Consider the following 16385-nt stretch of genomic DNA (forward strand, 5'->3'; position numbering starts at 1 on the left):
GGCAATAGGGAAGTGTGAACATGTGGTTGGAGAATTGAATAATCGGGTTTTAAATAGTAAGTCTGCTTTCAAGTTACTATTGAGTCAGAACTAAATTCTGGAAGTGAATGTTAAGAGACTAGAGATAAAGATAGAAGTAGCGGCAATGGCAAGCATCTTAAAGAAGGAAAGTAGAGACATCGTTTCCATCAAATATATCGAGAAAAGTGGAAAAGATGACGAGAGCTGCCCAAACGAGATTGCTACCTTGGTTGTCGATCATTAATAGCACTTTGAGCAACATGGTATAACCAATGAAAGCTAATCAAGTGCAGAAGCTTAGGATATATTTGAGTGCCTGACAATATTTTGCTCAAGAGGTGTTTCAGCAAGATCTTTCCAAGAAGAACGTAGGAGTTAATTCAAATATGAGAGGACTACTTTCACCTGAGCTTTCCAAGTGAAGCTTTAACCAAGAAAAGCTGCAAGTGCAATAGACATTAGCGCACGGTTGCGTAAGACGCTCTTCTCATTTGCGTCGTGCTTCCTGCTGCCGCGAGGTCCTCACGCAGCCACTGCCGCATCGTCCTCGTCCTCTCTCTCGCCCTCTCACTCTCCTGCTCCGGCCACTCACCCTCTCACTCTCCCCAGGTATCCACCACTCGCCTTCCCTGGTTAACCCGCCTAAATTGCTCTTTTCTTTCCTCTTTCGAGTTTTCTGACTGGAAATCTGAATATGACCAACATGTTTTTCTCATTTGCGTCCTGTTTCCTGCTGCCGCGAGGTACCTCGTCGTCTCTCTCGCCCTCTCACTCTCCTGCTCCGGCCAATCTCTTTGTTCAACTTCAACCTTAACATTATTAAAAAACTGAAGATGTAGTAGAACTAATTTCAGTCCCATTAAGAGTCACACCCTTATTTTGACAATTAACCATACTTCTCAGATATGCAAATAACAGAAAAAACACATATTATGGAAGTTCTGCTTAGAAAATGTTCTCATATCATTGACTTACAAGAATCTTCAAAAGTCATATCCATCTGCAAGAACTTCACATATATAAGGTTGTGTATGTGTTGTACAACGAAGTATTTTTGGCCTGTGCTTACTCGGTCAGGAAAAACTGTACATGTTCGTTTGGGTCTTTAGAATTTGAAACCACCTGTTTCTTTAGAATTTGAAACCACCTGTATCTGATCAAGGATCAGGCATGGTCTGGCTTCCCTTATCCAACTTTGGACCCAGACAATGGGGGCATCCAAATACTCCTTGATGGTTGCTCGAAGATGCATTCAAGATAGTTCATAGGTCTTTTGGCATTTGATTTTCAATTTGTAGGATTTTACATAGCCAATGAATTGGTATTTCTTGCTGTCGTTTTAGAAAATTATAACCATTTTACAGAAAGAGCCAATAAGTTGTAACCTATTGCTGTCATTTTTTGTATGGGTGCAATTACCTACATTTATACGGTACCTAGGATGGGGCAGTGCCTGGATTGCTAGCTTTCTCATCTGACAAGAATACAGTCAGTTCTGCATTAATCTTAATGGCATTCTTAGCAGGTTTTAACCTGAGATCTAATTTTAGGATCTCCCCTGTTTTGAACAAGTGTGAAGTAAAGAAGCATTGCCAGGGTCTAGACCTGCAATTTGCCTTCATGAGTTCCTGCTGTGCTCTATATATACTGAAGCCGAATAATGTACTAAATACTTAGTTTAGAAGTAAACTTTCCTCATTTTAGCTTTGTTGGAGCATTTCAAAGAAGTGTACTTAGTTTTGACATTTTTTCCATTTTGATTCTTTGTTTTAGTGCTGAGAATACTGCTGTTCCTATTGAGAAAAACAAGCTCTTGTATGCAGTACACTTCTTGCACTATCTTCTGTTTACCTACTAATTCAAAACCCCTGTTGGTGAATCTGATCTACCATGGTTGTCACTTGATCGGTAGTTAGAAACTTGAATAGTTGGTCAAACGTGGATGGGGTCTTTCAGCATGAAACAGAACAGGGGCCCAGAAATTACATGGCTACGTATTTTTAGGGCAAATACATGATAGGAATTGTATATTTGTACCTGAACTTCTATATATGTGCTTTGTTCTCGAATATGGGAACATTTTTGGAATTGCAGTGCTGATTTGATGCTACTTGCATTTGTTCTCACGTTCATCGGCAGTGATCCCAGTGGTGGATTCACTAATTTCCCATATATAAGAGAGAGATAGAGAGAGAGGGAGCGAGACTAGTGATTTAAGAAACTATATCTAAAGATTATGTAAATCTGGAAATATGTTTCTTTATTATCAAACTAAGAAATAAATTTCTGGAAATCTGGAAATATGTTTCTTTATTATCAAACACAGAAATAATTTTCTGAAAATTTATTTCTTAGTCATCACACACACATCAAAATGAGAATCAGAAAGATTTTTCTCATTCCTTTATTTCAGAAAACTTATTTCCAGAAATATTTTTCCAATTCCAGATTTTCAATCCATCAAACTACTCCTTGCTTTTTTGGGAGTTCACTTGCTAAAGATGGATGATGATGTGGAAGCCCAATTGCCCCTTTCACCTGCCAACGGTCGCCAACGCATTCCTCTTGAAGGGCGCACTCTCCGCAGAAATGCACCCTCCAAAACCCACGTAAGCGTCTCACAATCACTTCAAATCATTATTAGTGTTTTCAACTTTCTTTTTGCAATGATAGTTTTGACGTTAGGATTTCCTTTTTCTACTGTTTTGGTCTATGGGGGTTTCTTTCTTTTTGAGTTTACTATGGTGAAAATTTAGTTTCTTTCTGTTTTTTCTTATATGATAATGGCTCTTGTTGGCGATGAGATTCGCATGCTTTTTTTAAGAAAATTGGATTACTTAAGACACGATGATACACACATTTCGAACTACACTCAACATGACCAAGGTAGCCTCTCCAATGTCGGTAAGAAATCTCTCCTTCTCTTTGAGCTGGTTTGACACTGATTTGTAGTACTCAACTCGCTTCTTCCGCAGGGCTGAATCTGCTCTGTAAATATCCTCTGTGATCCCCTTCACACTGCCACTACTGATTCTGGGTGGATCCTATTGGCCTTTCTGAACGTATCTTCAGCTCTCCTTCTACAACCTCCTGTATCCTACCGACATTGGGAAGCAGCATTATGCATATCTCCATATTCTTGTACCTAAAATGTAGAAAGCGACATCCAAAGGTATCAACGTTGTGAAATGCCTTATATTCTAGTCAGCATGTCAAGCAATAAACAGCTCGCACTATTCCATGTTACAGATATACACATCCCCTTTGCATCCCTCCTCAATGGATCACCCTTCTGCTCACTAGCACCATCTCAAATTTAGTCATCATCCATCTCATCAAACAACTTGAACTAATCTTATCTAGCTAGATGTACTCTGTTTTTACTTCACGTCTTCAATTAGACACACTTGCTCTAACAAGCAATTTTTGTTCAGTTGTTGGTGCACAAATCTCTGGTAGGAACATCGTTAAAATTAATTTCAGCACTGAAACCAGATTGAAAAAAGAGATTTGGCCACTAAAAGATGATCAATATTGTCAATCTATATTTACCAATCCAACTGGAATGTGACTTTGAGAAGATGGCAGTTGCATTTAAAGATCCTCCGCAGGGCCTGAACAGGAGAATAGCAGTTTTAGTTGACATTATAAGACAGGATATTTATAATACTACCATCATATGAGATACCCTCTTGCCTGGATATTTCTTCAGCAGCCTTCATAATTTCAGAGAAACTTGTTTCCAGAACCTGCTCCCAACAATGATTTCATCCAAAATGATATGCAACTGCATGTAGAAAAACAACAATTATTGCATGGGAAACTAGACAATATTAAAGAAAAAAGACAACAACTACAAAAGCCATGCAATAAAAAATTAATTTTAAACTTGCATATTTGTGATAAAAAAATCAGTCTACCAACAGACTCTTTTAACACCTAACTGTAGGCTGATCTTTTATTTAGAGCTCCTGCCAACAAGAATCACAGAGGCCAATAGAAGAATAACACCCTTCATAATATTTTCTCATGTGTACAAATCAGCAGGTTATAAAATTTTTGAGCTTGTTTTTGTAAAAACACTGATGGGATGAATTGGATTAATTGGTACCCCACACACCTGGTTCACATGGCCACACGAAATTAAAGTCAGATTGATTGTCATACAATAGCCAAAGACCATATTTATCCTCCAAGAACAGGAGCAAGACATTATTTCAAAAGTTTGAACTTAGGAAGGAGAAATTTTAACATGAAAGATGCCACCTTTTAAGATGTACAGAGAAATGAACAAGCACAAAAAGGGAAAAAAGAAAAATCAAGTTGAATTTCTTAACATATTTCCAAATGTGACACATATGAGTTAGTGTTAAGACAGGTAAATAGTCATGATTATTTAGCAGTGGAAAAAATAATGCACCGTGAAAGCAAGATAGGAACATTTGGGTTTTTTCAGTTGAGCAAATAGTTGAGATATTTGACATGTTGGAATGAATAATCATTTGCTGACATTTTACATGTAAAGAAAGAACATACAGTACCACAACAACAGCATGCACTGTCGATACAATTGTATTATTTTACCAATGTCCAGTAACATCTAATGCACAATAGATTTGATATATATATATATATATATATATATATATATATATATATATATATATATATATATATAGAAAAGCTAAAACCTTTAACTATGATATCTAAAAGTGTTTATTCTTAATCTAACTTTACCAATATGAGGATAGGTAGACGCCAAATATATATTAAGTTCATCATTATTTAGGTTTTACAAACATTTTTATAATAAACAAAAATAAATGGCTCTCATAACATCAACAATTTGATAACAGAAATATCAATATTTTTCATAAAAACAGCTTGGTATATTTTATATCAAAATAACTTTTATAAATATATTAGAATGTTTATATGTTATTTAAAATAATTTTTTAGTAAAAAAATTAAAATGTCATTTTATTTAAGCCTGGCCGTAGGGCTGAGCCGCGGCCTCGCCGGCCCTGCCCGATCGGACCCGGGTCCGGGCCGGAAAAACCTGGCCCGGCGGCGGCCCGGCCCGGCCCGGCCGGACTCCGCCCTCCTCCCCCTCCGTCTCCCTCTCCCTCCTCCTCTCCGCTCTCCCTCTCCGGTCTCCCTCCCTCCTCCCGTCCGTCCCCCCTCCTCCTCCTCCTCCTCTTCCCGTCCCCCATCCTCCTCCTCCCGTTCCTCCTCCTGTCACCCTTCCGCCTCCACCTCCTCCCCCTCTTCCCCATTCCCCCCTTCCGCCTCCACCTCGTCTCCCTCTTCCCCATTCCCCCTTTCCGCCTCCACCTCCTCCCCCTCTTCCCCCCTTCCGTCCCCCTCCTCCTCCACCTCCCGTTCCTCCTCCTCTTCCCCATTCCTCCCTTCCGCCTCTACTCCACCTCCTCCCCCTCTTCCCCCCTTCCGCCTCCACCTCCTTCCCCCTCTGGTCCTCTCCTTCTTCCCCTTCCTTGTTTGGGCTTCACCAATTTCTATATATATGTTGATGTAACTTTCCTTTTCCGTTATATGTATATATAACTTTCCCTTTCCACCGTTCTCGTTACGGACCTATTGTTGATGCTTTTCCTTCGCTTTTTTGGGAGTTCATCTGCTAAAGATGGACGATGGTGCGGAAGCCCAATTGCCTCTTTCACCTGCCAATGGTCGCCAACGCATTCCTCTTCAAGGGCGCACTCTCCGCAGAAACGCACCCTCCAAAACCCACGTAAGCGTCTCGCAATCACTTCAAATCGTTATTAGTGTTTTCAACTTTCTTTCTGCGATGATATTTTTGACGTTAGGATTTTCTTTTTCTACTGTTTTGGTTTATGCGGGTTTCTTCCTTTTTGAGTTTACTGTGGTGAAAATTTAGTTTCTTTCTGTTTTTTCTTATATGATAATGGCTTTTGTTAATTGTTGGCGATGAGATTCGCATGCTTTTTTTAATATACTAATGAGTTTTTTTTATTGTGTGTTTTTCTTTGCTTTTCTCTTCTGGGCAGCAGAGTTTTTCAGTGGATTCGTGTGCAAGTTATCATTAGATTATTTCGATTGTGTGAGTCATTATCTAATCGAAATAACTTAATTCTTTTTTTGATGGGCTTATTTCTTTTTTTTTGGAAAAAAATTACTTTATGTAAGGAAAGGAAAATATTTCATGAAAAATCAGAACTTTCATCTCCAACATTTTTCCTGAACCCGAAAAACAGTGAAACATTTCAACTTGTTTGATTTAAAGTTTACGATGGCCAAAGCTCACCCAGTAGGCCAGTACCCTTAGGAAAGCATTTCAGAAGCATCTCACCCAGAAATCCTTATGGATGTATCATACCCCCCTAGATGTTTCTTTTCTAGGTGAAAAATATCTTTTTATACCATTGCTCTATTACTTATATTTCGCACATTGTGCATCTTTTGTGTTTAAGGAAAAGGAAGGTTGTAATATTTTTTTTTTACCTCGAACACTCGATGACCCCATCATATTGCTTTCTTACTTTAACTCTTGATTTTTCATCTTTTCAGCTGTTTGTGTCCTTAGTGTATCTAATACTTCGTGCTTGACATTTGATCTGCTGAAATTTGAAAGGCCCTCCTCTACTTTAGCTTGACAATCCTATGCTCTATTGAGGCTATTAGACGTGTGCATCTTCTTACAACTTGCGGTTTCACTTTCATGTTGTTATTAGGGTAAAATTACAATGGTCTGAATGGTTTTTTCTTAATCAAGAAAACAATACAACCAAATTACTACAATTAACTAATGAAGGAAATTATTTGGGAGAGAGAGTTAGAGGGATGTACAATCATGTTCTAATTTAAAACCGACTCACTTATGGTAGAAAAAAGAGAAAGAAAGTAAGTACAAGTTTTAGGGGATATTTAACAATTCCATTCCTTTCCTATCTTCTTTATAAGCTTTTATAATAATTTCTCTCCTTCCCTTTCCTCTAATCATTAAGACCCTCCTGTTTTTCTATCCTTTCTAATCTTTAGTATTCTTTCCTTTCCCTCCATGCAAACATAGTGTAACACGTTGTGCTTTCCAGTACGACAGGTTTATTCCCAACAGAGCAGCTATGGATTTTGATGTTGCTCAATATTTAATGGTGGATTCAAAGAAAGAGAATACAACAAGAATTCTAACATCCTCGCAAAAAGCTTATATGGAGCGCCTGACAGAGGTCTGCCTTAAGAACAGGACGAGGATCCTTGCTTTTGGAAGCAAACCTCTGGAACCTGCTGAAAATATTTCTTGGTTGCCACAACGTTCTTGGAGTGTTAAGCCTCGTAGATACATTTCTCAGGTGCATCCCATAAAATATTGGTTAGACATATTACCTTCTGTAGGCCTAGCTCTTAGCTCCTTAATTTTGGTGGTTTAAATGGTGAGAGCATTTTGTTTGATATCTCAGACTGCAGATACAACTCTTGAAGCACCTGAGCTGAAGGATGACGCCTACTTGAATTTGCTTGATTGGAGCAGCAGAAATGTTTTGGCAATTGCTCTTGGGCACTCCCTCTATCTCTGGGATGCATCAGAAGGTGGTGCTTGTTCCAAGCTGATGTCAGTTGCGGACAATGGCCCTATTACAAGCGTTAGTTGGGCTCCTAATGGTACGCATATAGCCATTGGTTTGCGCGATTCAGCGGCTCAGTTGTGGGATGCAACAAGTAGTAAGCAGGTCTACTTCTCACCTGTTTATCAGATTCCCTTTTGCCAGCGTCTTTATGTTCAGTCTGCCGAAGTGGAAACTCTATGTCCTTAAAATGTTGTTTGATTTTAGGATGATTTGAACCTCTCTTGGGGTTTGCTGACATATAGAAGAATGCTTCGTAGTTTAGTTGGATTACAACCTAGAAGAAAGTTTTGAGGATTTGTTGTTCGTCGCATCTAGTTTATTTGGTCTATGGAACCTAAAGGAAAAAATTTGAAATTTTGTAGCTTATACCCTACATTCTTTCTGATATACTAACAATACTTTCATGAAACTTTACAGCTGACAGCTCTACGAGGTGGTCATCAATCACAAGTTGGTTCTCTTGCCTGGAATTCTCACATTCTTACAACTGGTGATATGGATGGTTTAATTTTTAATAATGATGTACGCCTTCCATCTCACATGGTTGAAGAATACAAAGGACATGAACTAGAAGTTTGTGGATTAAAGTGGTCGAGCTCAGGCCAACAACTAGCCAGTGGAGGTGATGACAAACTTTTGCACATCTGGGATCGGAGAATGGCATCAGAGCGAAATGGCAGACAGAATCAGTGGCTATACAGACTGGATGATCATAGAGGTACAGTGAAAGCATTAGCCTGGTGTCCATTCCAAAGAAACCTACTTGCGTCAGGGGGTGGTAACCCCGACCGTTGCATTAAGTTTTGGAATACTTGTACTGGGTCCTGCTTGAAGTCAATGGATACTGGTTCACATGTCTGTGCACTCTTATGGAGTAAAACCGAAGGGGAACTTCTTAGTTCGCATGAGATTGATTGGATGGAGGGTGATAGTCAGAGACCGTTGATATTGTGGGAATATCCATCGATGGGTATGGTGGCAGAGCTAGTTGGTCATACTTCCACGGCTCCATTCATGGCTCAGGTAGGAAACTGTTCCGTATTAGTACTATACCAGAAGGAAAAGCCTTTAGATCTACTGCTGACTTGGTTTCTTTTGTTTCCTAAAATTTTCAGAGTCCAGATGGGTGCAGAGTAGCATCTGCCTCTGGAGGAGATGAAACGTTGCGAATCTGGAACGTGTTTGGAAAACCTGAAACAAAGAAAAAGCCGATTAGCAATCCACTTGGGCCATTTGCAAGTCTCAACAGCATAAGGTGAAAACAAAAAAAGCAGGTTTTGTTTAAAAAAATGTAATTTGTTACTGTAAAATAATGAGGAAGGGGTGGTGTAAAGGAGCCAGTTCGGCTACTAGGCCCGCTGAGAGGTTGTGGTTCCCGGACGCCTTTGAGAGAGCTCGAGAATATATCGGACAGTGCCGTAGAAAGCGTCGCTGCAGAGACCAAGGCGAGGAAATTGTTTTTGGCTCATGTCTCCCACCTTGCTCAGAACACCCAGACGGCCCTGATAGCAATGTTAGGGGCTCACAGCATTCAAATCCTGTTCGATTAAGTGCCTGGTATGAAGCATCCGGTGTTTCTCTCTAATTGGCGAACGTAAGACTTGAGGTGTGCTGTCTTTTGGATTGCAAATTTGACGATAGCAGAGTTGGGAGATAGCTTGCTTCTTTCCCAATATATGCGTAGTCACTGTCTAATTCACTTTCTGGCAATGGCACAGCCCGCCCATCGTGGGGGCCTGGGACCCCTCTCGCCTCACGGTTCAGGTTCTCCACACTCACCAGTACTGGATTCTTCAATCTTGTATTGATAAAGAAAGAAGCGAGCAGAACAGTTCTGCTTGGGAGGGGCCTACATGCCCAACGACCTTTGTAATCCCGCAGTTGGGCAATATAGCTCTGAACTCAGACCTTCCTTGGGCAATTACAGGTGATTTCAATGCCATGCGCTGATAAAACAGTGAGAAATCCGAACATCGCTTCTTGTCGGGACTTCAACAAGTTCAGAGCTAACCCAGGATTGAATGCTATTGGTGACCGAGTAAGGAACTACACAACTGGACTAACAATAGATTGGAAGACAAATGCATTTGGTGCTGTCACGATAGGTGATGAGACTCACCTATACATATTATTTCTGCAGTTGCTGGAGAAGAAGAAGCTAAATGTAATGGGCCCAATAAATATAAATTTCCATTCTCTCTCCCCATAATTCATGCATGGGTAATGCAGTAAGGGCTGTGTCACATGAACATGTATGCTTGAATCGAATACTATAATTAATAAGGCGTGGAGTTGGCGATATTTGATAGTTTTGATTTGATTGCCTATCTATTCGGTTAGATCTGATAAACATCGGACGTGTTCATGAAATAGTGATATATCAACTGACGAGCGCTGCTCGTTTGGTAAAAAAAACTCGGTCACAAAGCCATTAAATTGATGACGATCAATTTAATATCTGATCAATGTACATGATATTATAATATATTAAATTTTCAAAATTAAGAGAAGGTGTGGTATTTCTTATTCGATCACGATCTCCATTTGATAAATTCGATATGGCTGATGGATTCCAGACCCAATTAACAAAATACCAAAGCAGGGCATTAAAATATGGAAAGTAGGACTATTAGAAAAATTCAATAAAAAGAATAAGAGTACGAAGAAAGAGACTAGCTATGATACCAAAGAACAAGAAAGAGATTACCAGGAGAGGACCTTGAAGAGGTTCTATTGAGATTTTGGCAATGAGATTATGTACTAAAAACAGTGAATGGGTTGATTTTGTTTGCCAATTATCACTCAATGATATATGTGAAAGCATTTGTTTTTTCTTCCACATTGTTTTGCTTCCGGGAACGAAATCTGCCTCAAATATGAAGGCATATTCATGGAACATTTGTTTTAAAGATTCACAAATCAATTCAATATTTGGAGTACATTTGCAAAACACTCATACCTTACAATCATTTTTATATCAACGACTTAGGTACATGTCTTTTGCAAGATCGATTCTGGTGTGCTTCTGCCATCAAGTAAAAGTGACCCATGATGGGCGTTGAACATCACTAAAGGGATGTTTGACAATGGCAACAGGCTGTTACTCGTTGGTCAGTCTAGCCAATTAGACTAATTCATGACCTAGAAATATATATGTGCGTCCCACTGGGTGGTCAGCTTTTTTTAATTTTTTCTTTTTTTTTAAAAAAAAAAGGATCATGATTTTGGTTTTCTGTAAATATTTCAAGCCGTATTTTGGTGATCACCCAGTCTCACCCAGTGGAGGAGGTTTTCTATCTTCTTGATTTGGCAAATTCTATCACGATCTCCATTTGATAAATTCTGATTTGTCTTTATTCCCAGATGGTGCTTCTTCTTACTATCCAGCTCCAGATAGTGTCGGATATTTGTTTAAAATATATTTATTGCAGGTTTACTGCGTTGTCTTTTTGAGACATCAAGAAAACGAAATTGGAAGGATATAAGAGAAGATTAGCATGACCCCTATACAAGAAAATACCCACAAAAAGGTCTTGTTTTGTTTTTTCTTAATCCTTCTATGAACTTTTTTGTATATAGAAGCCAATGACTTCAACAGCCAGAAGTAGGCGAACTTCAGATATATTTTTCTTTTCTGGAATCACGTGAACCCATATTCTTATAAATGGACAGCTGGTCCAAGATTCCTTTTGGCCTTTTCCTGGAAAGGTTTTATTTCATCTAGAAGACGACTTAATTAAGTGCTCTTTTTGTCCCGACAAGCAATTCAGAGTAAAAAGAAGTATTAGTATTAGTATTAAACGAGAGTATAATCGAGTTGAGTTCATCCAACTCGAAATATAGCTTTTACCCGTATTAACTTTTGGCTTGTAACTTGCAGTTTGGCGGCAGTCTCTTACCGACCTTTGAGCCTCTTCTTCTTCTTCTTCCTACGTTGTCATTCATTCCTTTACGTCTTTACCCTTCACCAAGCATGATTGATCAATTCACAAGTTTGTATGTACCTTACTGAGCCAATTCAGCCAGCCTGTCTTTCCCTGGATACAAGAGATAAATTTGACAGGTGCGCCACTCTGCACTGCCATTGCTTAAATGGCTCCCTTGTCTCTGAGGGTGATGATATTTGGGCCGTTACGGCTTTGCAAACCAGATCTGTGGCAGTTTTCTGCATGGGCCCATTCTTCTTCACTCCACTTGAAGCTTTTGAAAGTGGCCACACAAGAATACCAAACTGCTGCGTTTACCAGTTACAATATGAACAGCATCGGAGGAGATTTTGCATCTGTTCTACAGTTGGATTTTGCATCTGTCACTGTTTGCACTTTCTCTTAGTAAAGTCCAGAACATCTCCGACGACCACTAAGTCTCAATTTTCCAAGCTGTGTTGCCAACCTGTGCGGCGCCGATGGTCTTCCCCTAAAGCCTTCAGCCGACCTATCTCTCTTAGTTTAGCGGAAGCATTCATCAATCTTTTGGGGCTGTGGACTAGACGAGGAGTGCAAAGCACTCGGCACACCATCACTCAGGATTATCTCATAGTAGGCCATCGGCAAGCCGTGGCCATGAGGCCTGTCAGAACTTCACCATTCATCCAAGTGCCTATCTACTTCCATACGAAATCTGGGTGGAGATAGACTTCCCTTGGAAGGAAGTTCCAAACCGAAGCCAGTTGACAACTATATGTCATTAAGTAAGGCGGCCGACCATCGCCCTACTCGACGACGAGCATTCACTTACTCGCCCCCGCGTGACTCGACGCGGTTATGGATGCAGCATATGCATCCACTGGGGGAATTGCCTCTAACCCACACGTATCCACTTGCACATCCAAACGCTACGCGTGGGGAACCCAACTGATTCCCCAATGACGGACTTGCACTTCCAAAGGGACCGAAGACCTTGATGCATTTATACGCTTCGTCGCTGTACCATCGTGCTGCACATTTCACGTGCATTGCTTTCTACTTGACTTAGCGTCCGATTGAATCCTACATGCCTCCCGAGCTATACTTAAGCTGACCAAGCAATATAACGTTTTACTCCAGGCGAAACATAGTCAACCGGCAACAAACCCCGACCATTGCATTAAGTTTTGGAATACTTGTACTGAGTCCTGCTTGAAGTCCATGGATAATGGTTCACATGTCTGTGCGCTCTTGTGGAGTAAAACCGAAGGGGAACTTCTCAGTTCACATGAGATTGATTGGATGGAGCGTGATAGTCAGAGACAGTTGATATTGTGGGAATATCCATCGATGGTTATGATGGCAGAGCTAGTTGGTCATACTTCCATGGCTCCATTCATGGCTCAGGTAGGAAACTGTTCCGTATTAGTACTATACCAGAAGGAAAAGCCTTTAGATCTACTGCTGACCTGATTTCTTTTGTTTCCAAATTTTTTCAGAGTCTAGATGGGTGCAGAGTAGCATGTGCCTCTGGAGGAGATCAAACGTTGCGAATCTGGAACGTGTTTGGAAAACTGAAACAAAGAAAAAGCCAATTAGCAAGCCACTTGGGCCATTTGCAAGTTTCAACAGCATAAGGTGAAAACAAAAAAAGCAGGAGATGATTTAAGATGGTATATGCTGCAAGGATAGGTACTCAACTTAGTTAAATTACTAGGAGTTAGGTGCCTATCTACCTCTAATGCAGTGCAAATGTGACATGATTTATTCCTTAATTGCATCAACATAATCTAGTCTGTGGCAGAGAGCCATCTACTTCTGCAAAGGCGCAACAATGAGCTGGTTTCAAAAGAAGCAGAAGGCATCTATTTTAGGATGATGTTGATGGAACATGGTTTGTGTGAAGACGACTATCTTTTGTCCCATTATCCAGCCGAACTCAAGTCTTCAGTTGTTATAATCACTGTGGCCAGAAGTGAAGGATCAAGGAAGAGACAAAACTTGTTCTTCATATGCATTTATTGTTGGGATGTGGAGCAAAGGTATCTAATAATCTATAAGCAGCACCGAATGGAGCACAAGTGACATGTTTGATGTTTATCTCAAGAAAACTAAAAGCCCTGTGTTTCACGTACGTTGAGGGTATTGGACCTATTGGTGTTGGTGGAGAGTAATTGCAAATTGCATTGTCTTTGGGCACATTTGGGGATAGAATAGAATAATTTCAATGGTGCACATTCCTTCTGGCAAGTTCGTGTCCATCAGTTTCTAGAGTATGCTTGTATGATATTTTCCTGCATCATTTTCCTTTTTACATGTTCATAAATGACAAAGCCATTTTTGTAAATATAAGCACCCAAACACATCCATTGTACTAAGGGTCTGGACAAATTTCATTCTTGTGAATCGTAGTAGTCGTTTGGCAATGGGCACAATAACATACTGTCCATGTACCTGCCCAAAAAATTAGGACAGATTCATTAACCAAACAGTGTTTCAATTTAGGGAACTTTACCAGTGTTTGATTGGTCATCTACTTTAACGGTAATTTTATTAAAGGAACTGCCCATCAAACACATAGTTATGGACAATATTTATATGGATTGAAAAGTGACTTGGTTGAGTGAGGTTCATTCTTAAACATTGAATTCCATCAGTATAGGACATAAAGACCATGTCTAAGTGCATCCTAATTTTGGCTAATGCCAAGTTTCATTGAGAAAGTAGAGGAGGAAAAGGTCTATGACTAGTCATAGTTTGGGAAGGTAAGCGCATCACCCAACCATTTGATGTAAGACTATTGAACAACAAGATGCCATAATAATGAAAACAAGAGTAAGAAAAGTGCATATATATATATATATATATATATATATATATATATATATATAATGAATTGAATGAACCCTGCCCCACGTTAGAAAAATTCAGGTCTAACCAGTCATATAGATATTTTTATACAACATATTTAGTTATTTACAATAACTTTTTTATAGTATACCTTTGCTATAATATAAATCGACAGGAAAAAGACGTGCATAAGATTTTCATCATAAGATTCTCAAATCAATTGTGTCATTCCTTTTAGTTTTATTCATCACTTGCCAATAAAACACGACCATGTTGCCACGAGTCGAGTTCGATTGAAAGAAAGAACTCGTTTAATTTAAGGAGTCGAGCCTAAAATTTTTTCTCACAAGTGAAAGGTTACCCTAATTGCCTTTTTTTGAGGCTGGCAACCCACACATCTCACGTTATAGTAAAAGATAATTTTTTTTACCTGGCTACGCTAAGCTCCAGCTGAACCTTGGCTTGAGCTTAGCCGAACTGAGTTTGAGTTCTCTAAACTCGAGCCGAGGTGAGCTAAAGCTAGTCAACTTGAGCTCAAAGCTCCAGCTGAACCTTGGCTTGAGCTTAGCCGAACTGAGTTTGAGTTCTCTAAACTCGAGCCGAGGTGAGCTAAAGTTAGTCAACTTGAGCTCAAGTTGTGGCCTATGCCACTTGAACCGAGCTCGAGCTGGCTTATCTCGGCTTGTGAACAGCCCTAGTCCCATCACTCTAGAAAGAGGAAAGTAAGGTGGGGCATCTTATTTTCTTTGGCTCAATTTTAACTTTCTTTAAAGAATTTGCTTTTCAAAAGATGCCATGTTATGCTTCAACTTGTATATAGTATTCATTTTTGCAACATAAGAAGTTGGTGCCTCTAAATTGACACCTACCAGCCGACCCCCTTAGATATAAACAAGGGTAATGAAAATGGCTATGATAAAATGGATATGAGAAAGAAAAATGTGTGTCATATAAACTCTAAAGGATACCTTTCACGGCAGCCACATGCACTGACAAAGGTTGCTATTTTCTGCCCTACCACTAGTCGGCAGTGGAAGTGGTTGTAGATAAGGGAGAAGGATAATGAGAGGAGTGAGAGAAGGGAAAGAGAAGAGAAAAGAGAGCATAAATGCTGCAGATGCAGCCATTGAACTAATGTTTAAGTGCTTAAATGGTGAAAACAATGGGACAAATACTAAAAGGTGGGAAAAAACAGAAAGAAAAACCCATGCAATCATTTTTTAGAAGGATAAAGAACCATAGTTGGCAAACATGTGACTCAAATTGACTAAGTCACTGGGTCAGCGAGTTGACTTGTTGACTCCGCTGGGTCAGTGATGAATTTTTTAATGTATTTTTATAGCATATAAATGAAGTAAGGCCTCTAACTCTATAAATAGCTGTATTTTTCATGTATTTTTACTGCAATCAGTTCGGGCCATTCCAGATGAGTTAGGGCCGATTCCGGGCTAGCCGAGTCAAGGGTGATCCTTGCCAAGTTAGGCCGACTTAGGGGTGAGTTAGGTCCTACCTTGCCCAAACCTTAATTCGTGGTCGGCTCGACTCGGGTGACTCCCGAGTCAGCTCAACGAGTTTGCCAATTATTTGCCAATTATGATGGGAACAGCACCACATACCCTATGGAGAGGGTTAGCACTTATTTCACTCAAACATCGAGACGCTCTATAAAAAAGGGGGAATGAACAACTGGAATGGGCTAGATCCTCCTTAAAAGGAACTTAAGGAGGGCTGACCAATTGAGTTTCATTGCACAAGTCCTCTAGGGGTGAAGTTAGGATTTCTTCAACCATAATTTCAACAAGAGCCGAAATATAATGTTTCAAAATTTTTTTGTATATACCAGATAAAAAATTTTAAAATTACATGTAATTTTTAAAAAAATTTGAGGGGGCGCCATGGCTCCTGCTAGCCTCCTGACTCCACCCCTGAGACGCACTTAAAACCAATTTTGGTCATGACCAAAGGAGTAAATCAAGGCTTACTAATGCGGGATACTTGTTAG

The 16385-nt window shown here is 39.8% G+C and overlaps 1 protein-coding gene and 1 non-coding gene across 3 annotated transcripts; both read left to right on the top strand.

Moving 5' to 3' along the window:
* The first annotated feature begins 491 nt into the window (after positions 1-491).
* LOC116257075 (cell division cycle 20.2, cofactor of APC complex-like) lies at positions 492-9860 on the top strand. 2 transcript variants are annotated; one of them, XM_050078565.1, is made up of 6 exons: positions 492-630; positions 2470-2630; positions 7095-7352; positions 7461-7730; positions 8046-8651; positions 8744-9860. In XM_050078565.1, exons 2-6 carry the CDS (start codon positions 2523-2525, stop codon positions 8885-8887), a joined length of 1386 nt encoding a protein of 461 aa, XP_049934522.1. In that variant the 5' UTR covers positions 492-630; positions 2470-2522; the 3' UTR covers positions 8888-9860. The 2 variants fall into 2 exon arrangements, with proteins under 2 accessions (XP_049934522.1, XP_031489550.1); XM_031633690.2 differs by lacking the exons at positions 492-630; positions 2470-2630 and adding an exon at positions 5023-5773.
* A 1210-nt stretch (positions 9861-11070) lies between these two features.
* On the top strand, positions 11071-11173 carry LOC116258219 (U6 spliceosomal RNA). The gene has a single exon (XR_004173638.1). It is a non-coding gene; the product is annotated as a U6 spliceosomal RNA (small nuclear RNA).
* Positions 11174-16385: the final 5212 nt, after the last annotated feature.

This window comes from Nymphaea colorata, chromosome 7 (assembly GCF_008831285.2).
Source record: "Nymphaea colorata isolate Beijing-Zhang1983 chromosome 7, ASM883128v2, whole genome shotgun sequence".
NCBI lineage: Eukaryota > Viridiplantae > Streptophyta > Magnoliopsida > Nymphaeales > Nymphaeaceae > Nymphaea > Nymphaea colorata.

Coding starts and splice junctions, on each gene's coding strand:
- LOC116257075 (XM_050078565.1), top strand. CDS start 2,523: ATGGATGATGATGTGGAAGCCCAATTGCCCCTTTCACCTGCCAACGGT. Junction 2,631..7,094: donor ATGCACCCTCCAAAACCCAC/GTAAGCGTCTCA, acceptor TGTGCTTTCCAG/TACGACAGGTTTATTCCCAA. Junction 8,652..8,743: donor CGGCTCCATTCATGGCTCAG/GTAGGAAACTGT, acceptor TAAAATTTTCAG/AGTCCAGATGGGTGCAGAGT.